Raw genomic sequence first — 21,595 nt, 5'->3', positions numbered from 1 at the left:
AGCCTGCCACCTGCCCTGGAGGTCCCAGGAATCCAAGGAGCAGGTGTTCCTTCCTGCAGGTTTCTGGTCTGTGTGTGCAGAAGGGCGTGGCCACTAGATTGGAAATGACCCTGGGTCATTTGGCGAGCACTGTGTGCACTGTGTGCACCGTGTCTGGGGGTTGTGGGTGGAGGAAAACCTGTGGAAAGGCCTCCCTTTTTTCTTGACTCAGAATACCTTCCTGCTGAATCACTGAAAATGGTAATGAAAAGCAGAAGGAACAGGGGACAATGAGACATGAAGAGCAGAAGGAACATCGTCGGAGAGGCTACTGCCAGCACAGGGCTTGGCTGCTGTGGTGGCAGGTGGCGGGGTTGGGCTCCCAGAAGAGCTGTGCAAATTCGTGGTAGAAAGGAATCCTATTCTCAAAAAAAAGGAATCCTATTCTCAAGGTGGGTGTTTGTCTTTAAGGTTAGTAAGTGTCAGGCTGTGGCCTTGGAGCCAGAGGATTTGTTGGTGATCCTAAATATCCCGATGGAAAAGGACTTTAAGAATAAAGTAGGGAGTGGAACAAATTTAGAAAAGGCAGAGTTGAAAAGAGAATAACCTGTGGTCATTAAAGAAAATTATAAAAATAGAAAAAAGAAAATTATAAAAATAAAGTTGAATAGAAATTTCTTGGATAGGCAGTTGTTGTTAACCAACAGACCATGATAAAAGAAACAATATGAATATCCCAGACAATCTTGAACTAGCTAAAAAGGAAACAAATTATCTTCCGCTTAGAAGACCATTACCGAAGTGCTTTTTTGCCCTTATGTCATTAGTTTGGGCAATATTTGCTGATGCTTATTTGTTTGAAAGATAGTGCTAGACACTGGCTTGACTTTGGGGATTTTCCTTAAAAATTCAAGAACTGGGCCCAGTGTGGTGGCCTAGTGGCTTAAGTCCTCACCTAGCACGCGCCAGGATCCCAGGTAGGCGCCAGTTTGTGTCCTGGTGGCCCCGCTTCCCATCCAGCTCCCTGCTAATGACCTGGGAAAGCAGTTGAGGATAGCCCAAAGCCTTGGGACCCCGTACCAGTGTTGGAGACCCAGAGGGGGCTCCTGGCTCCTGGCTTAGGATCGGCTTAGCTCCTGCCATTGCGGCCAGTTGGGGAGTGAATCAATGGATGGAAGATCTTTCTCTGTCTCTCCTCCTCTCTGTATATCTGACTTTCCAATTAAAATAAGTAAAATAAGTAAATCTTTAAAAACTTAAAATTTAAAGTATGTTTTCAGTGCATGAACATGAAGCATAATCCATAGGGTGGGTGGGGCGGAGCCTGTTCCCACTGCTCCCTGCATCATGCTGAGATTCCGGGTCCCCCCAGAAAGGTGTCCTCTTGGGAGGGAGGGACAGGTCTCGTTGACTTCTTATGGAAAGAGGAAGCATGCAGTGCATTTTGGGCTGCTTCTTGGGACTGCTCAGGGGGACATGAGAGCAGCTCTTTTTTACTTTTTCAGAGTTCCTACTTTCCAGCTGTGAATTTAACCATCAGTGGGCATTCCCTGGCTTTTGCTGCTGTGAGCAGTGCTGAGGTCAACAGATTCATGTATATATCTGTGCGTGTGTGTGTACTCTTGCTGGATAGGTTTCTGAAAGTGAAGTTTCTGCATTGGAGGGGATATGCCTGTTTGGTGTCAGTAAATATTGCCAGTCTGCTCTCCTTGGAGGTGGGGCTGGTAGTCTCACCAACCTCAAATACTGTGAGTTTTGAAACCAGTGCCTCTTTCACGGATGAAGATGGTGTTGCATTGTGGCTCCCTTCCCAGATGATTTCATCAAGAGTGAAGCGTGCCCCTCGGTGTGAAAGCCATGGGATTTCCTTCACTGTGAACTGTTTTAGCAGACTCTTTGGCTAATTTTTTCCCCATTGAATTGCTAATATTTCTTAGTGATTTGTAAGAGCTCTTTTCATGAGGAAATTAATCTTTTACATCCATCCGTGTGTGTTGCAAATATTCTGTTTGATTTCTGACTTATACACTGTGTTTAAATTTAATCATCTTATAATTTTGGCTTTTGAGTTTTCTAAAAATTATACTTTGAGAGTCTTTATTCTGAGATTAATGAAAACATTTTCTCCAAGCCTTTGTAGGATACGAGGCGTTTTCATGCTGTTTGATCTGCTTGGAGTTTGTTTTGCTGAGCAGTGAGGTAAACTTCTTACTGTAGTGTGTCTCCCAGGTGATTTCTGAACTCTGCCTGGTTCACTCCCCAGATGGCTCTAATGACCAGAGCCAAACCAATCAGAAGCAGGTGCCAGGAGCTTTTTCTGGGTCTTCCATGTGAGTGCAGGGGTCCAAGGACTTAAGCCATCCTCTGCTACCTTCCCAGGTCATGAACAGAGAGCTGCTTTCCCAGGCCATAAGAAATAGAACAGCTAGGACTAGATCTGGCACCCTTGTGGGGTGCAGGTGCTGCAAGGTGGAGGCTTTGTGTGTTGAGCCATCATGCTGGCTCCTGTTTTGATCTTTGAGCATCAGCAGCTGCTATCTTAGCGAATGTGCTCTGCAGTCCACAAACTGAGATCTGCTTTTTCTTCGTTTTCTTTTTAGAGTAAGGTAGTTCCCATTGTTGAGATGTGTGAACCTTGTAGCTTAAAATCCTCTTGGGGGCCCGGCGTGGAAGCCTAGTGGCTGAAGTCCTTGCCTTGCATGTGATGGGATTCCATATGGGTGCCAGTTCGTATCCCCACTGCTCTATTTCCCTTCCAGCTCCCTGCTTGTGACCTGGGAAAGCAGTCGAGGATGGCCCAAGCCTTGGGACCCTGCACCCGTGTGGGGGACCCAGAAGAGCTCCTGGCTTCGGGTCAGCTCAGCTCCAGCCGTTGAGGGTACTAGGGGATTGAACCAGCAAATTGAAAATCTTTCACTTTGTCTCTCCTCTGTGTAAATCTGACTTTCCAATAAAAAATAAATAAATCCTTTTAAAAAGTTCTCTTGGGAGAATTGGCTAGAGTTGTCCAGGGTGATTCCAGGCATGTTGTGTTGTTAATATTCAGCAGGGTCCCAGTGAGAAAGGAAGCTGGTATTTGAGAATGTGGCCTTGACCTAAAGACAGCAGAAATGAGCCAAATTAGTATCATTTAGTCTTTGTGCTAAGGAGAGTTCAGGTTTAGGATTCCAAAAACTGGGGCTAACTTTGTCTTTTTAAAATTGAGTACCGTTCCACTAAGGAAAGGGTGTAGAGCTAAGATAAACTCCAGGAATCTGAGTTAAATCAAGCCAGATCGTTGGACCAGTGGGTTATTTAGAATCCCCGCCATGGAGGCGAACATTCTGAATCTCCAAGGGAGAGTGTGATGTATGGATCTTCCGCAGACCTGGCTCAATTACCCAACTCCTGTCTCACACACCATTAGCTTAGGACTGGCGTGCCAAGTTTTTTTTTTAATTTGGGAAGCACTATTCTGTATCAGAGTTAGAGAGATTTGAGGGACTAGGGGGACAAGTCCGCAGTCAGTTCTCAATTGTTTTATGTTTTATCACAGCTTCATTCTTCATTTGCATTTCCATGCTCTTGGTTCATTGAACTTGAATTAAAGTGGTAATTTTACTAAATGGGGAGGTGTGATTGCTTAGCTGCCCTAAGTGGTCTTTAAGGCATTGTGAGAGGTGCAGGAGGATAGTTTTTGAAAATAGGGAGTATAGCTTCATTAAAAAGAAAATTAGAGAGTACAGATATGCTCATTATTAATCAAAGGAAAGGAACAGCGTTAGCCCGGTGATGCCCGGCCTGAGCTCCTGTGTCCAGCTTCCCTGGAGGAAGCAGACCTGGAATGCCCGTTGGCTCCTGGCGCAGTTCCCCGCTAAGCCCCTGCCACTGTGCACATATAGGCAGTGAGCCAGTGGATGGGAACTGTCTCTCAAATAAGTAATACCTTAAAAAATAGATAAGGACCTGGTGTGAAAGCCTAGTGGCTAAAGTCCTCACCTTGCATGTGCCGGGATCCCATATGGGCACCAGTTCGTGTCCTGGCGACAGAGCTTCCTATCCAGTTCCCTGCTTGTGGCCTGGAAAAGCAGTCGGCCCAAAGCCTGGGATCTTGTGCCCAGATGGGAGACCTGGAAGATGATCCAGGGTCCTGGCTTCGGACCAGCTCAGCTCCAGCTGTTGTGGTCACTTGGGGTAGTGAATCATTGGACAGAAGATCTTTCTGTCTCTTTTCCTCTCTGTATATCTGACTTTCCAATGAAAAAAAATACATCTTTAAAAAATAAAAAAAAAGGTGTAAACAATTACGATCCAATTAACTAGTTTCTGGCAAAACATAAGGCTGGTAAAATTCTGGAGCAACTGTCAAAAAGGTAGGTAACTTAGGAGCACTTAGCAGGAAACAAATGATGCTTAGGGGCCATTGTGGATGCGCTGATAAAAACCACGTGACAGAAACATCATTTCCTTTTGGACATGATCGCCAGATTGGGGAGCCAGAAAAAAAATTTCAGCATGGCCTTTCAAAGAGTGACTCATATATTTGTGTGTGTATGTATAAGATTTATATATTTAAAGGTTTATTTACTTGAAAGGCTGACTTACAGAGAGAGAGAGAAAGATCTTCCATGTGCTGGTTTCCCTCCACAATGGGTGCAATGGTCAGGAATGAGCCAGGTCAGAAGTAGGAGTTTCTTCTGGGTCTCCTACATGGCTGCAGGAACCTATCTACTTGGGGCACCCTCTGCTGCTTCCCCAGGTATGTTAGCAGGGAGCTGAATTGAAAGTGGAATAGCCAGGACTTGAACTGGCTCCTAGGTGGGCTACCGATATTTCAGGTAGCTTAAATGCTACAGTGCTGGTCCCAGTTTGTGATACTTTTCACAGTGAATAAATGTGAGCTAGGTGTTAATGGCATTAAGAAGATTTATAGCTGGTTAAATAAAGCAGATTCTAGAAGAGCTGCTAGTGGGAGAGTGACTGCTGAATGGGTGAGGTTTGTTTATGAGTGGTGAAAGTGTTCTAGAATTAGTGGTGATGGTTGCACAATATGATGAATCCACTAACAACCACTGTATTGCCTACTTTGAAAAGGTGGAAAATGGTGAGCTCAATTTGATCTCAATAACAGAAAGAGCTATTAAGCTTATAATTCACATAGAGCTCTCCAGAACATATAAAATATGTAATTTTTTTTGAGAGAATGCTTTATTATTTGAAAGGCAGAATGACAGAGAAGAAAAGGAAGAAAAATCTTCCACCTATTGTTTCACTTCTCCAAATGGCTGCAGTAGCCAAGTCTGGGCCAAAAACTCCCTCGTGGCCTCCAGCATGGGCACCTAGGCCACTGGCGCTTGGGCTGCCATGTGCCGCTTTCCCAGGTGTGTTAGCAGGCTGCATTGGAAACAGGACAGCTGGGATCCAGCTGGCACTCCAATAAGGTATGGTAGTGTTGCAAGCAGTGGTTTAACCAGCTGAGCAACACCAGGGCCTGTAGGACATTTTACCTGGGAGTTGTGAGGTCATCAGTGAGGTTTTGGTCAATCAGGTTTTGGTCTGTCTTGTTTGTGGAGGGGTAGTTAATCTACTGCACGGCAAATTCTATCTTTCAAATACCCTGAATCTTGTGAAAATTAATATTTATTTAATATCTAAATGTGATAGTCTACATTGGGGCTTAAGAAATGCTTAAGTGTGGGCTCGGCAGTGTGGCCTAGTGGCTAAGGTCCTCGCCTTGATCCCATATGGCCGCTGGTTCTAATCCCGGCAGCTCCACTTCCTCTCTATCTCTCCTCCTCTCAGTATATCTGACTTTGTAATAAAAATAAAATAGATCTTTAAAAAAAAATTTAAAAAAAAGAAATGCTTAAGTGAGGATAGGGAGAGAAGTGACATTCCTGGGAATAGTATTAATAGGACAAGAAGGCAGAAGAGTCCTAAGAAACATCAACTCATTGATGGAGAAGTGGTGTCCGCAGCAAAGGGACAAGTGGGTCTGGAGTCGGTGTTCTTTTCTGTAGGCCATCCTTGCACAGGGACCCTGGTCGTGGGGAGTGGCCTGGTGGTGGGGCCTTCATACCATTGTCCACGCAAGTGTTTATTAATGCTTTGCTATCAAAAGATTCCTGAGAATTGGAAGGAGAATTAACTTAACTCATGGTGCCAGGGGAACTTTAAGAAGAAGTTTCCAGAATATGTTTGGGCTGTTTTTGGAAAATCCACGCTACAGAATATTTTCAAGCATGGTCTGTAAACAGTTAATGGAAGGTTGTTATTCTGTCTTAACCTAAGTATTTTCTCAAGTTATTTAAAAATTTTTATTTTCATTTTCTGTTACTAAAAGCTATTTTTATTTTCAGTGACTTGTTAATATTCCATTGCTTTTTTTTCTTGATATGATTAAAAATGTTGAGCAGAATGCCCTTAGTAAAGAAAAACATTGCAGTGAAACAAGTAAAAAAAAAAAGAAGAAGAAAGAAAGAAAAGAAATGATTTGTCAACTCTGGCCCTGCTCGGGGAATGGTAGAAGCGGAGAGGAGACGCAGCAGGAGATTTGCAGGTGGATTGGCAGACGTGTGGGCAGTTGCCTGGCCTCCAGGAACCAGTGGTCGCGAGTCACAAGGCCGGATGCCAGAGAGGGAGTGTGTGAGAGTTGAGATGAGCCAAGTGTTACTTTATGGCTGGGTTGTGTAAGATGAGCCACAATGTGGGGGAGAAGGGACAGCATGTGGAACTTGAGCTCCTTCAGCGTTGTTTGTGAGTTTCTCCTCCTTGGTACCCAGTCCCACCTCCTACCAAACATGAGACAGCCTATTGGGAGTCTAGTTCCAGTGGAGGGGGCTGTAGTGGGCCAGAGGTAAAGAGCTGTGAGGTAAAGCTATGAAGTAAGAGCTGTGGGTAATTGCTTCTCTCTCTTTTTTTTAAGATTTATAAGATTTATTTTTAATTTTTATTAGAAAGGCAGAGTTACAGAGAGAAATCTTGCATCCGCTGGTTCTCTCCGTAGCAGGAGCTTCTTCCAGGTATCCTGCATGGGTGCAGGGGCCCAAACATGGGTTACTCTTGGCTGCTTTCCCAGGCCATACGCAGGGGTCTGGATGAAATGCCATATGGGATGCCAGCAATGTAGGTGGAACCTTAATCTACTGTATGACCTCTCCAGGCGGCCCATATTTTTTTTATTTGCCTCCCTCCTTTTTCTCTTTCCTTCTTTTAAAACAGGTTTGTTTTAGCAGTAAGCATTTGTTAAGCAGTAAGCATTGTAGACAAGTTTAATGAACAGACTAAGTACACCTGATGGACCAGGTGGGCATCTCAGACAAGAACTGAGAGCCAATAGACTTATTAATTTGAAAGATAGAGAGAGAGAGAGAGAGAGAGAGAGAGAGAGAGAAATATCTTGCATTTGCTGTTCTGTTCCCCACAACAGCCTCCAGGAATCTCCGTCCGAGCCTCCTCAGTGCATGTCAGGAACCCTGGTCATCAGGGCTTCACCGCTGCCTCCCAGGAGCTGGATTGAGAGCGCGATGTCAGGGTGAACCAGAGCTTCTTACTTGGAATACAGGTGTCCGGAGCAACAGCCCAACCATTTGTAGCACAATGCTCACCCCAGTATTTTTGTTTGGTTTGTTTTATTATTTCATTAGAATTGAGACCAGGAATAGTATGGTCCTGAAGTAAGAGACAAAGAGCAATTTGTGTCTTCCGGTGGTTAGAATATTGTGTTTCAGAGTCAGGTTAGCAAAGAATTCCAGTTTTACATAGGTGAGTAACTTTAAGGGCCTGAAGAAATACAAAAGGCCATAGGAAGCTTTAGAGCAACTTCCAGGGAAGAGGAAAGTGTTTCTGGCAGCAAATCATGGAAGAGTTCACAGAGGCGGTGCCCTTTGAAGGTGACATTTAGACAGCGGCTCCATCCCTCGCTTCCTGTGTCTGTGGCCTCTGTGTTCCGACCACGCTTTCTCAGCTCGTAGCCCTTATGCCCTGAGCCCATCTCGTGCCGCAGTCCGTTTTGCCTGCCTTCCCTGTAGCCGTGGGAGAGGCTTGTCTGTCCAGCCTGTCCGGAACCTGGTCCTGTCCCTTCTCGTCTCCCAGAGTCCTGATCCAGTGTGACTTGCTGGCACTAACTTGCGCATTTTTCTACTAGTTCTTTCTCATTAAGGCACAAAAATCTTCCAGTTCAGAAGATACACTCCCCAAGCCCTACACTAACTTCACATTATCTCTTTTACTTCCAGGAACACTTCCTTTATCCTCCACTTCTTTTTTTTTTTTTAAAGATTTATTTATTTTTATTGGAAAGGTAGATGTTCAGAGAGAAAGATCTTCGTTCTTCTGGTTCGCTCCCCAAGTGGCCCCAAGGCTTTGGGCCATCCTCTACTGCTTTCCCACAGATAGGGACATGGATGGGAAGTGGAGCAGCTAGGATATGAACCTGTGCCCATAAGGGATCTCGGCATGTGCAGGGAGAGAACTTTAGCCACTAGGCTACCGCGCCAGACCCTATCTACCACTTCTTAACTGAGGTGGACGTAAATCTTGCGTCCTTTCTTACATTACTGGTGCATTGAATGCTGTGCCCAGGAACTCTTGAGTTCTTATCTTACTTGTTTTCTGCATATTGCCACTCCTGTCTCTCACTTTTTATACTTCTTGAATTTTGAACTGTGTATCAAATTACTGACTGGTGTGGACTAATATACTGCCTGTGCTAACACAGTCCCTTCAGGTGGCGTCCCGGACCCTGCCTCCGTCTCTGCCAGGTGCTAGCTCTGTTTGTGTTGCCACAACCCATGCAGTGAAGGGGCCTTGTGCTTTTCCTTAAAATACCGTGAACTTAAACAGGGTCCTTAATGGATGTTGTAGTTGACCATTCTCCCTTATTATTATGAATTTTTTAAAGATTTATTTATTTGAATGGCAGCGCTGGAGGAGGGGAGAGATATCTTCCAGCTGCTGGTTCACTTCTTCAGTGGCCTCAGTGGCCAGGACTGAGCTGAATCAAATCCAGGAGCTTCATCTTGGTCTCGCACCTAGATGGCCAGGGCCCGGACACCTGGGCCATCTGCTGCTGCTTTTCCCAGGGCATTAACAGGGAGCTGGGTCAGAAGTGGAGCAGCCAGGAGATGAACAGCACCCACGTCGGATGCAGGTGGTTGGTTTTACCTTTTTTGCCACAACACTGGCTTCAGTTAGTCCTCCCTTCTAGGATGTTCTTACTAAGTATTCTGAAAATTATGTTTTTGACCTCCACAGATGTTTGCTCTTGCAAAGAAATGTGGGCCTCTCTTCTTTGTGGAGAAGTCCTTCTGCTTGTCTTCTCAGGATCTGCCTCAATTAGGAATGTTAGGATGGTAGCTGCTGAGTAAGAGCTCTGGCACTTCATGAAATGTAGTGCATGAGACGTGGATAGGCACACAGATTGAGCCTGTCATGGTCAGAGTTCTGGCCCTGAAGACTTGGCCTGGGAGTAATTGGGCAGTCCTGTTTTCTAGAGACACCATCACCACCACCACTAACAACAGAACCCTTTGATGCTTTACATGCTGTGAAATTCACCTACTTCAATGCTTTTTTTTTTTTTTTTTGGGAGTTCAGTAATATTTCTTAAGTGGACTGAGCTGTGCAGTGTATCACCATAGTTTAGTTTCCATCACTCCAGTAAGACTGGGACTGTACTGAGTTGTGGTAACAGGTGTTTAATTTTGGCATGTAGATTGGCCCTCTCTATCCACTTCAGCTAATAAAGAAATGACCTGCACCCAGCCTGAGTTTTCGTAAGACAGAAATAAGCAAAGAAGTTAAATACCTTGCTTAAGGAAACATTTTCTTAGTGTTTCACTTACAGTTTTTCAGTTTTGTGCATTTCCACTCATTGTTTGAGATTTGTCATTTTGCTGGCGTGGCCTAGAAGGGAGCCTGACATGGTTCCTGTCTGGGTTGCAGCAGTGTTACTTTGGCCACCCTGTCCCTTTTCTCCTCTTCCCCCTCCCCATTCCTTCTCTATCTACCCTCTTTCCCGAACCTGTCCTGCTCAGAACCATCCTCTAGGTCAGATCTTTTCCTTGTTTTCCCATTTCCAACCCTCTGGAGAGAAGGCAGAGTCTGGACCTTGGAGGTGCGTGTCTGGATGGTGTGTTTGCTGCCATCAACATACACTCCAAGTGTCCTTCAAGACCTAAATGCCATTTTCTCTGGGAAAACCCCGGAGTGCTGCTTCTCTTTGATGTTCACAGCTTCATTAGATACTCAACATTCCTTTCCGTCATGACTGTACCTGTCACACTGTGTTAAAATCATGGGGCCAGGTAGTGCTCTGAAGAGTGGGGCCCTAGTAGGCTCCTGCTTGTGGGAGAAAGGCAACCAAATTTGGGAGGCTATCCCTGGGGGCATTTGCTCTGCCAGCTGGGTGTGGCCCCGGGGGAACCACTCCTGCAGGAACCGAATCCTCACAGCTTGGCCAAGTCAGTTCCTGCATTGCCGGGTTCCCCTTCCCTATTGCACTGAGCCAGGAAACCGCAGGAGTCACGTGTGCTGCAGAACTTGTTCAGCTGGTTTCCTCTTCACAGACCCCTAATTCAGATTCCCACCCTGTTTCTTTTCTGCATAGGCTCTTAGTCTGGGCTTGTTTTAAGGCTTACCACAGTGGAGTTCTCAGCATAGTCACTTCTTTGTCTCACCAAGTGGCAGAGTGGGTGGGGCTAAGTATTTCCTCCCTTTGAAGAATGTTATCAGCTGGACAAGGTAGGCAGGTATGACTTCAGTTACCGAGCGTCCATAGCAATAGGTTCATTTCTGGGAACCTGGCTCTGTCCCATTCTGACTCCTGTTGAGGTATGCAAATGCATAGTTCCCATTAGGTTAGTGGTGTTCCCACTAATCCTGTTACAGACAGGAAACGGAAGCCCAGGGAGGTTATAACACACCATTCTTGCTCATTTTCATTTCCTTCCCTCTTTTCTCTGTCACCACCACCTCTGCTTTTGTTCTTTGTTCCTGGATCTTCATTCTTGTAGGTGGCAAATAAGTGCTTAGTTATTTAAGTACAGGTGCCTTTCCTGGACATGGCACCATCTCAGACCAACCTTCCTCTAGTCTCCTAGTTTCTCTGTCTTTCCTGAGCTTCTTGAGGCAGGGGCTTAGCTTTACCTCCTGTGTTTGCCCCCTCCCCTCTCCTTCCTAGTGGTGATCTGACTCTAGCCTCACTACTCCACCCAGACCTTCCCCACGTGGGTGGCAGGTGGCTTCCCTGACAGGCCACATCCTTTCCCCTTGATACTCATTTCTCAGCGGTGTTGGCAGTGAGTGGCCCCTGCCAGCTCCCTGGCATGGTTTCCTTCCTAGGTAGCTGCCCAGTGACCTTGTGAGGCTCTCGGAGGCTCAGTTTTTCATCCCTCTTATTCTCCCCTCAACCAGTGCTGCTGTTGAGTTCATCTACCCGCAGGTGGGAGAGTGATGCAGGTTTCCCAGGTCAGGGGTTCCAGACTGGGTGTCACTCCTGGGTGTCAGGCTTGAGTCTACCACGTGCTGCAGGATGTCACTCATAGGTGTCCCTGTCAATGCTTCAACCCGAAGAGATCTCAGGCATGACTTGGCTGTCTTGCCCGTCTCTGCGGGTGTACTGAGTCTGCTTTCATGGCCGCCTCTCATTTAGTCATCCATGCCATCAGACCCCGAGTCATCTTTTAAAAATAAAGTGGTTTCTTTTTCCCTTTTATGGAAGTTTCTGTAAGTTTGCTGTAGATGGCACATGGAGCCAGGGTTCTTTTTTTTTTTTTTTTTTTCCTGGAGCTGTGTGTGGGAATGTGGGATTTCCCCACATACTGGGCAATGAGTGAGTTATTTTTTTTTATCTTTTTTATCTGTCTGATAGCTGTCACTTTAATTTGCATTTGTTTGAGGTAGAGAGATTCCCCTGTAATTACTGGCCACTTATGTTTATTATTTTGTGAATTGCTTATTTGTGCCTCCAGTCTCTTATACTAAGGAGGTGGCTGTCTATTTTAGGTGTTTAGAAATGTGTGTGTGTGTGTGTGTGTATTGTAAGAGAGGGGCCAGCACTGTAGTGAAGTAAGCTGCTGACTAGGATGTTTAGGTTCCAGTCCTGCCTTTCTTTCCAATCCAGCTGTCTACTCATGTGCAGTTTGGGAGGCATTGGGTGCTGGTTTAAGTGCGTGGGTCCCTTCTGCCCACACAGGAGAGTAGGATACAGTGCCTGGCTCCAGGCTTTTGCCTGCCATAGCCCCAACTGTTATTGGGTAAATGGGAAAAACTGAAACAACTAGTGAAAGATCTCTCCTTGTCATTGTGCCTTTCAAATAATTCAGTAAAAATTTTAGAAGATTGTAGAAGACTGAGCTCTGTTGTGTGTGGTAATTTTTGTTTCCCATTTGTCTTCTTGAAGTTCTATTTCGTTGTTTTTTTTTTTTAATTGCCCTACAGAAATTTAGATGCTTTGCTTTTAAAATTTTTAATTGAAGACCTTAGTAGCTAAGTCCTCGCTTTAAGCACATTGGGATCCCATATGGGCACGAGTTCCTTCCCAGCTGCTCCACTTCCCACCCTCTCCGCTTCCCACCCAGCTCCCTGCCTGTAGCCTGGGAAAGCAGTTGAGGATGGCCCAAAACCTTGGGACCCTGCACTGGCGTGGGAGACCTGGAAGAAGCTCTTGGCTTCAGATGGGCTCAGTTCCAACCGTTGTGGCCACTTGGGGAGTGAACCAGTGAACAGAGATCTTTGTCTCTCCTTCTCTCTGTAAATCTGCCTTTGCAATAAAAATAAGTGAATTTTAATTTTTTTAAAATTGAGAGAGACACACACAGAGAACAAGAACAAACACCTGTGTGCTGGTTAACTCTTCAAATGCCTGTGGTACTTGAACCAAAGCCAGGAGCCGAGAATGTTACCTGTTACCCCACTTTTTATAGAGCCTATTTATTTATCTTTTCATTTCTGATTTCTGCCTCTTCAGTCTTGTTTGTAAATTCTTTCCCCATTTTAAGATTATGGTATTTCTTCTGTATAAAAATCTATAATCCAGGGGTCAGTGTTGTGGTACAGTGGGTTAAACGCCCATCTGCAGGTCTGCATCCCATGTTAGAGCACTGGTTCGAGTCCCAGGTGCTCCATTTTCAACCCCACTCCCTTCTAATGCACGTGGGAAAGCAGAAAAAGATGATCCAAGTACTTGGGCCCTTGCACCCACGTGGGAGAACTGGATGGAGCTACTGGCTATTGTGGCCATTTGGGGAGTGAATTAGTGGATGGGAGATTTCTTTCTGCCTCTCTCTATAACCCTGCCTTTCAAATAAGTGTTTTTTTCCAGAAAAATATGTAATATATTTTGTGCTTCATATTAGTTGCAAAATGTAAGGTGAGGACTAGCCTTTTGTTTTATTTTTTTCCCAAGTCATCTGTGAAACTTTCCCCTTCCCCCTAACCCTCTCTGTCACCTAGCAGTTTGTAAAAACGGAACAGATTTCTTTGTAATCGTTCATGATTGCCCCGCTTAAAGCCATGATTGCCTCTGTCTGGGTTCCCACCTGCCCAGGCCGTGGTGCTCCTTGACAGTGTTCCCCGTTCCTACACCTGCAGCTTACCCCATTCACTCCCCACCACACTGACTTGTCATTTACGGAGCAGGCCTTCTTTTTTACTTTCTCTCTTGTTGATGCTGTGTCATGATCTTAAATGCTCTTCTTTACTCATTTCAGGCTCTCTAAATGCAAGTTATCGTACAAAGCCTGATCCGGGCAGATGTGGTCTCCCCTTGTAGCTGCGGAGTGTGATTTCCTTCAGGCAGGAACTGGGCTTGAGTTTGCCTTGGCCACTGATAGGCATTGCAGTGGGTCCCAAGTACTTCCTGTGTGACCATGTAGCTGTCAGAATAGATCATTTTTCAGGATAATTGATTTAAAATAGGTGCAAAACAGACCTGTGTAAAAAATAAGCATATAAGATTGCTTATAAGCATTATGCAGTTACATTAAAGACAAACCTTTGTTAAGCGCTCATTTTTTTTCACAACTAATTGTGTCACTTCACCCATGTCTAGTCATTAAAAGAGTAAGGGTTGTTAACGAGGCGGTGAACTGTGGTGGGTAGACCTGCTTCAGGAACCTGATCTTTGGATAGGCGCATTCAGGAGGTGACATCTCAGCATCCCTGAAGGGGGCTGTGGGTGGCAGCCATCAGGAAAGAATATGAACTGACTTGCTGGGTAAACTTGAACAGGTTACTCTACTTTGGGGAACCTATGATTTTCTTATCTGTAAAAAATAAGAATAACACTACTTACCATACGTCTTCACAAGGATCAAGTGAGAGAGCACACGTGAAGTATTTAGCTTCGTTCTGCTACATGTTGTTACGGGCTTTTTGTTGTTTTGTTATAAGATTGATTTATGTGAAAGAGTGATAGAGAAAGGAAGACAGAGAGCCATCTTTCGTTTACTGGTTCCTCCCCAAAAGGCTGCAGAAGCCATGGCTGAGCCGGGACCCAAGTGCTTGAGCCGTCATCTGCTGCTTCGCAGGCACATCGTCAAGAAACTTGATGTGAAGTAGAGCAGCTGCAGCTCCAACTAGTGCTCCACTACAGGACGCAGGAGTCCCAAGTGTCAGTTTAACCCACTGCGCCACAGCTGTTTATATTGAGAGTAAATTATTCACATGTTACTATTTTCCTATTATAGTTGCCATATCTGATATCACTTTTTCTTAATAATTTGTATTTAAGTTAGATTTGTAACCTGAAGAGAAGTGTTGATTGTGTGTCCTTCCTATGAGAGGAAGGGCTGAGTCCTGAGCTGTCCACTTGCTTCGGTTCCTGTGAGGAGCCAAGGAGAGCTTTGCTGCCGGCGGCCTGTGTTGGGACACGTCCAGTTACCCTCTGGGTGCTGGTTTGAACACTGATCCTGCTTCCCCTTTGGATCCAACTAATGTTCCTGAAGAAACAGTGGAAGATGGCCCAGCTGCTTGGATCCCTGCCACCCAAAAGGGAGACCTGGGCAGAGCTCTGGGCTTCTCGCTTTGGCCTGGCCCATCCCCTAGCCCCTTACGGGCATTTAGGAAGTGACCAGCAGATAAAGATCTCTTGAAATTTCTCTCTCTCTCTAACTCTGTCTTTGAACAAATGAATCTTTTTTAAAAAGTTTTGTTGTCCAACTCTGTTTTTAGCCATGACTGAATCCTGACGCCATGTAGGGTGTGCCATGTCACCACTTGGCATCATATTCTCTGGAATCCTTTTTCATTTTTTTTTCGCAGTTACCTATTAGCTAATTAAAACATTTATTTGCTAGTAAAGAAAATCAGAAAGACTGGTTTGTTGCTAGTGAATTTCTGAGAAGCGCATCCTTCGGTGTCCTGTGTGACCAGAATAGAGCGAAGGCTTTTTGGTGTGACAAGGCCTGCTCACCTGCCCTCGCCTCCCAGCACTCCTAGGGGTGGCAGTGCCAGGCGGGGCTACCACACAGTGTTTCTCAGGCCGCCTCTTTCTGGGCCATTTGGGTAAACTCCTCTTCGTCCTGTAAAGCCCATGAACATCTGTGGATGCTATGTTGCTGGAAGAGAAGTTGCTGTGTTAGGTAACATTAGAACTCTAGATGTAGACCTTCTGGACAGTCAGCTGAATCTAACATGGACAGTTGTCATGGAGGTGGGTGCAAAGCTTGCTTTTAGTGTGGGACTGGTGAGAGATGATTTGACAGCTCTGTGTTTGGGAAGAAATAGAGCTTCTGTTGATTGTAACAGAGTAGAGAATGTAATCTGAGGCTGGCTGTGTGGGTCCAGAAAGTTCACAATAAAGAAGGTGGTTGTCGCGTGCCTTTCCTGGCTGGTCAGACCATACCTGGAGCCTGGCAGCCAGTGAGAGAGCATGCAGAGGTGAATGAGAAAGATGTGAGGGATACCTGCTAGGAGTGCTGGGAGCCTTCCTGGTGCCCAGGCGTCATTCCTAGCTTTTCCTGTCACATCTCTTAGTCCTCACATTCTGGGAGAAAGAGCTGTTGTTTCTCTCTCTGTTTTTGTTAAAGAATTTATTTATTTGTAAGTCAGAGAGGGATAGAGACAGAGTGAGAGATCTTCCATTTACTGATTGATTCCTCAAATGGCTGCAATGGCCAGGGCAAAGCCAGGAATTTCATCCAGGTTTCCCATATGGATGCAGGGATTCAACCCTTGAGCCTTCTACTGCTTTCCCAGGCACTTTAGCAGGGAGCTAGATCGGAAACGAGCGCCCGTGTGGGATGCTGGCGGTGCAGGCAGTGGCTTTGTCCAGTCACCCCGTTCACTTTTCTCCTTAGGAGGGATGCTTGGAAAAACTGGAAGGATTTACTTAGGGAAGTGTCAGCTGTGCGACTCATCCCAAGAGGGCTACAGGAAAGGCACGGTGCTTGTCAGTGACCAGTTGGGTGTGAGGCCAGCTTTGCACTTCACTAGGTCCTCAATCCTCAGCAGCAAATCTGTTAGGACAGTGTTACTCCTTGACAGGAGGGCAAATGGATGCAAACCCGGGTATTACCAGTGACCGGTGCTGATCAGGGGGTACTCTGTGTTCTGCTCTAGAAGGCCTCTTCGGGGTCCCTGGAGAACAGGCGCTGGCCTGCAGAAGTGAAAGTTTCAGTTTCCTGTCACTATCCATGTTCAGTATCAACTTACTCAGACCTCGGAGTGGGGAGGGGGTGCCAGAGTTGAGGTGAACAGGAAGCTGTCTTATGGGCCTTCCTCCCTAAAGACACTGTGACCAAGACCTGGGCAGTCTTCCCATGCGAACTTGCAGAAAGGTGTGTGGGCACCAGTACTGTTTCTCTTGTCTGTGGACTTATTTTTAAATATATGTGTAAAGACAAATTGAATGCTTAAGTTTCCAAGGAGAGTTTGGTGTACAGAACATGGAGCCAGCAAAACCTTTCTCTCCGTGGAACATCTGAGACTGCCCTGACTGGACTGTCCCACAGCTTGGGGCTGTGGTACGAGGAGAATTCTCAACTCACAGTCAGTCTTGTTGCATCTATGCCACGAGTCAGCTGGTGACCTTGAATGAACCTCAGTCTTATTTGTAAGCAGCGGTACTTGGGGTGGGATTGCACACGGAGCCCTAAGGTTTGAGAAGGCTCATGGGCAAGAATGGAAGCTTTCAGATGCCTCTGATATTGCAGCTAACTAAGGATTCCTAAGGAATTAATTTTCCTTAAAGTGTCATTTCATGCTTGAAAACATACAGAAATGACATAAATGTCCAAACAGGTGACATAAATGTCCAAACATAAGCACTTGGTAGAATTTTTATGTAAGTTAAAGTCTTCAAAATGATACAAAAATATGGGAAATATTTGTAAAATCCCAAATGCTTATTAATTTCCTGCAGTGGAATGTATTATATTAAACAAAACAAAAACAGCAAGGTGTTTGCCTTAGAAGCACCTTGGGCTGCTGGCTGGGTTGTGATGTGACTCTATGGTTTGCTAGCAGAGCAGGTGGAGGCGCTTGTGTGCCTTGGAGGAGTGAAAGGAAGGCTTATTGTCTTGTTGGAATTGGAGTTGATTCCAAACTTCTGCCAGCAAAAGTCACGTGGCTCCTGACTTCTCCAAAGCAGTTCGATTCTGATTTAACTGATGATAAAGAAACCAGTTGATGTTCTCTGGGAAGCAGTTTGGACTGGAGGAGGGGTGACCTGTGGCCACTTGGGAGGCAATTAGGTTTGGAGCAGTTAAAAAATTTTATATATATATATATATGTGTGTGTGTGTGTGTGTAATTTTGTGTGTTTGAAAGCAGAGTTAGGGTGCGGGGAAGACAGAGGAAGACAGAAGTTTCCATCTGCTGGTTGATTCCCCCGGGCTAGGAGCCAGGAGCCCTGAGCTCAACACCCTCTCCCTGCCCCATCTCCCCCATGGGTGGCAGAAATCCAAGTACTCTGCTGCCTCCCAGAGTGTACATCAGGTGGAAGCAGGAATTAGAAGCAGAGCTGGAACTTGAACCCAGGCAGCGTTATATGGGAAAACAAGTGTCCCCATTGGCGCCATAAGCCCTCTGCTGGGCCTGCCTTTAGTTCTCCCTCTACTTACAGCCTCCACCAAATCACAGTCGGCTGTTCTCTCTCTGACCCTTATGGCAAAGACAAAGTATTCTGTCCTGCTGGAGTCTTTGACGGGGACTCTGACAGCTGTGGCACTAGGCCAGGCAAAGATCTGGTAACCCAGCAGCAGAGGAGGACTGGCCCACTCCTGGGATCTGGCATCGATGTAGGGCCCAAGTACGTCCTGTCCTCTTTATCTGTAGCCTTCCTGGGTGCTCACCTGACTTTGAGATGCTGGTGTTTTTTTTCTTTGTGCTGTTAGGTGCCACATGGCTGCTTTTGGCTGAGGCTGTAGTGTGGGAGTTCATGAGAAACAATGCTAGTTTGTGACCTGAAGGCTGGGGTTGCCAGGAACTCTTTGCCAGAATGCTATTACCTACATCTCTCCTAGCAGTAGTGGGAGGACAGTTAACTGAAGCGTGTCTTTGGACTGCAGCTATTTTCCATACCAGTGTTACAGGCATTGGCAGGGGTATAGTTCTGATGATGTAGCTGTTGTGAACAGTATCTATTGTAGTTACCATGGCAACTCTTTTTTTAAATAAATTTTATTTTTTAATAATCACATGGTTGATCAAGGTGGGAAGGATCGAGGCTTAGGGAAACTTGGGTGAACTCATTGCTTCCAAATTTGCTATTTCTTGTTGTTCCTAGGGCAAAGGGAGAGACAAAGGGGGAAACCACTCATGACTTTGCACACATCCCAGTCCCCAGGAATGAGGAACTGCCACCTCATATCAACCCAGAGTCTTGATATGTACATGTTTCGAGGGTTTCAGCTAAGTGGTTTAGATAGTTCCGAAATGCTGCCGATTTCACCGATCCAAGGATGATGTCACCCTCCATGGCAGCTCTTCTAAGGAAAACTTGCTTGTTTGTTTCCCCCGTTTCTCTCCCCTTGAGAACCTTATTGTCATTGAATGTGGGAAGCAGAAAAATTCCCTGGCCCTTCATAGATTCATCCTGCTTTTATCAAGAACTGTTGTGTCAGTTGGATGACGGACTGCTCCATAGAATTGAAGTAGAGAAATTGTTATTTTTCCTTGTTTAAGAAATAAAACGTTGTCTTGTATCAAGTCATTGTACATTGTACATTGTACATTGCTGGGAGAAAAGCAGCCAATAGCTGACTGGCATCCTGTCCTGGGCCTGGTTCATGTCAACTCTGTGTTAACTATACCAGTGAGCCAGCATAGTTGTCTGTTGTTTAATGTTATATGTGCAAAAGATAGGCTTTTTTTGAAAGAGACCTGAAAATCCAGACTTTTGGTCCTAAGGCAGGCTGCTTCCAGTGGCGCTTTGTGCCACCCATGTGATGTCAGGCTAGGAACAGGCAGCCTGAAGCGGCTTTTCCCATGCCTTGCCACTGAGCTAGGCCAGGGGTCTAAGGCCAGGATCTGGGAGAGTGGAGGGCCCAGTGAGAGCCTTTGGCAGGCCACAGGCCTGACACGTCCCAAGCAGGAGTGGCAGGCCAGGAAATGTGACACTGAGGTGCTAGGCAGGCTGCACCCTTCTGCCAGTCTGGGAGCAGACAGGTCAGGGGACATGCACTTGGGTCATCTTCCCCTGCTTTCCTAGGTGCATTAGCAGGGAACTGGATCGGAAGTAAAAGCAGGCAGGACTTGAACTGGCACTTATATGGGAGGCTGGCACTGCAGGCAGCAGCTCTGGCTGCTAACCCTGAAACCTGTGAAATTGAAGCAAAATGTAAAATCTAATTCAATAATTTCCCTTAGATACTCAAAGAGTCTTTGTCTTCAGAAGTGGCCCAAAAGCATTGCCACAAATGACTTTTAGCTAATTACGTTTCTGGTGGTGGAAAATACACACAGCTGAGCTTCCCTTTGTTTTATCTCACACTTCCCTAAAATCTGGGGAGGGGATGTGAGCATAGTTCTCTCTTCCTTCCCCTGTTGTGCCCTCTTCCATGAAGACCTCATTGTTTCAGTATCTTAGAGAATTGACTATATTGGCCCAGAACCTGAGCCTAGACACTTGCTGTGGAGTGTCCAGCACTCCAGCCTATGGAGGCTTGTAGCAGTTAATGGATTGGTGCTTTCCGTTACAAATGATTGTTTCCCAGGCAGTACTGAAAGGTCTGAGGAGCAGTGGGGGTGGCGGAGGGGGGACCACCAGAGCTGCCAGCCTATCAAGTGGGTGATGTTCACACTCAGGGATTTTCCCAAGTTCACTGCCTCCGAGCCCTGCCTGGGCTGGGGCATGGTTCCATGTGGAAGTGCTTTGCTGTGCTCCAGTTAAGCCTCCAGTGATCGTGGACACAGAGCTCTGGGTTTCCAAGAAGCAGTTCTGACCTCCTTTCTCCTTTCATGTAGGTGGATGGAAGCATGCCTGGGGGAAGATCTTCCCCCCACCACGGAGCTGGAAGAGGGGCTGAGGAACGGGGTCTACCTGGCCAAGCTGGGGAACTTCTTCTCTCCCAAAGTGGTGTCCCTGAAAAAAATCTATGATCGAGAGCAGACCAGATACAAGGTGAGTCCTACCCTTGCTTAGGACAGGGATTCTTTCCCGTAAGCTGAGAAGGAAAGCTTTACATATTTCATTCCTTAGGAGAGTTGTTGAGAAACAGGTTGAAGTATGTGTATATGTGTGTGCTAGCAGCATGGATAACCTTTTAAATAACCTGGAAGCATGAAGAAAATACTTGCACTGCAAAGGTTAATTCAGCCATGAAAGAGTTTTGGCTTTCTGTGTTTCTGGTCAGATTCTTATAATAGTGTGTATCTATAGACATTTTCATAGTCCTACATGAAAGTAGAAGAAGTGACAAGAGGAATTATTACTGTAAATGTTAAATTTAACTAAGCCCTGAGATTTGTTAGCCACTTCAAAGCAGTAGGAGCTTGAGGGGAAAAAAAATTCACCCCATGTTATTCAAGGTCAAGGTAACATGGAGAATTGATCCAACTTGAGACAGGTGGAGGACTTTGGTTGCTGAGCCCTAGTGCCCTGGGACAGCTGACTGCTGAGCTGACTTAGGATATGTACAATGGTAAGGCCGGCATCCCACTGTGTGCACATCACCTAGAAGGGTACTGTGCAGGACCACATAACCCAGAGCAGACACAAGCAGGGCTGCATATACCACGGACCACAACTCAGTGTGAACTGGGGGTCTCAGTGTCAAAAGAGATTTTTATGTTATGTTTAAATTCCATGAAAGACAAAGAAGAGGCGTAGCATCTAAACAAAAAGTAGCATCCTAAACAGAAGTTTCTTAGAAAACAAAGACTTGAACGGTGCGTTTTAATAAACAGTGACTCTGCAGACAGCTCTGTCTTGATGGTTGAATGATGAGAAGGGCAGGCTACAGCAAGAGCTGACAGCAAGGCCTGCCCTGAGAGGGGGCTGTTTCTCGGTAGTGTGAAAGCCTTGTTGAGCAATTGCCAGCTGTGAGGACCACCCCAGTAAGGGCTCCCTGCAGATAGATTATCCCATTCCATCTTTACAACAAGTAGATGTTGCAGGCAGGAAACACAGACTCAAAGTGGGGAAGGGCCGTAGTGTGAGCTGGACACAGCAGTATTCTAATGCTCTTCTCCT

General features: G+C 45.9%; 1 protein-coding gene across 1 annotated transcript in view; it reads left to right on the top strand.

Moving 5' to 3' along the window:
• IQGAP1 (IQ motif containing GTPase activating protein 1) overlaps nt 1-21,595 on the top strand; it is a 92,621-nt gene that overhangs the window by 10,847 nt on the left and 60,179 nt on the right. Inside the window, exon 3 of the mRNA XM_004577920.3 lies at nt 20,368-20,524. Coding sequence (XP_004577977.2) covers nt 20,368-20,524 — 157 coding nt within the window. The remainder of the gene's footprint in view (nt 1-20,367; nt 20,525-21,595) is intronic.

Source organism: Ochotona princeps, chromosome 6 (genome assembly GCF_030435755.1).
Source record: "Ochotona princeps isolate mOchPri1 chromosome 6, mOchPri1.hap1, whole genome shotgun sequence".
Taxonomy (NCBI): Eukaryota; Metazoa; Chordata; class Mammalia; order Lagomorpha; family Ochotonidae; genus Ochotona; species Ochotona princeps.
This window is presented reverse-complemented; position numbering and strand designations above follow the sequence as displayed.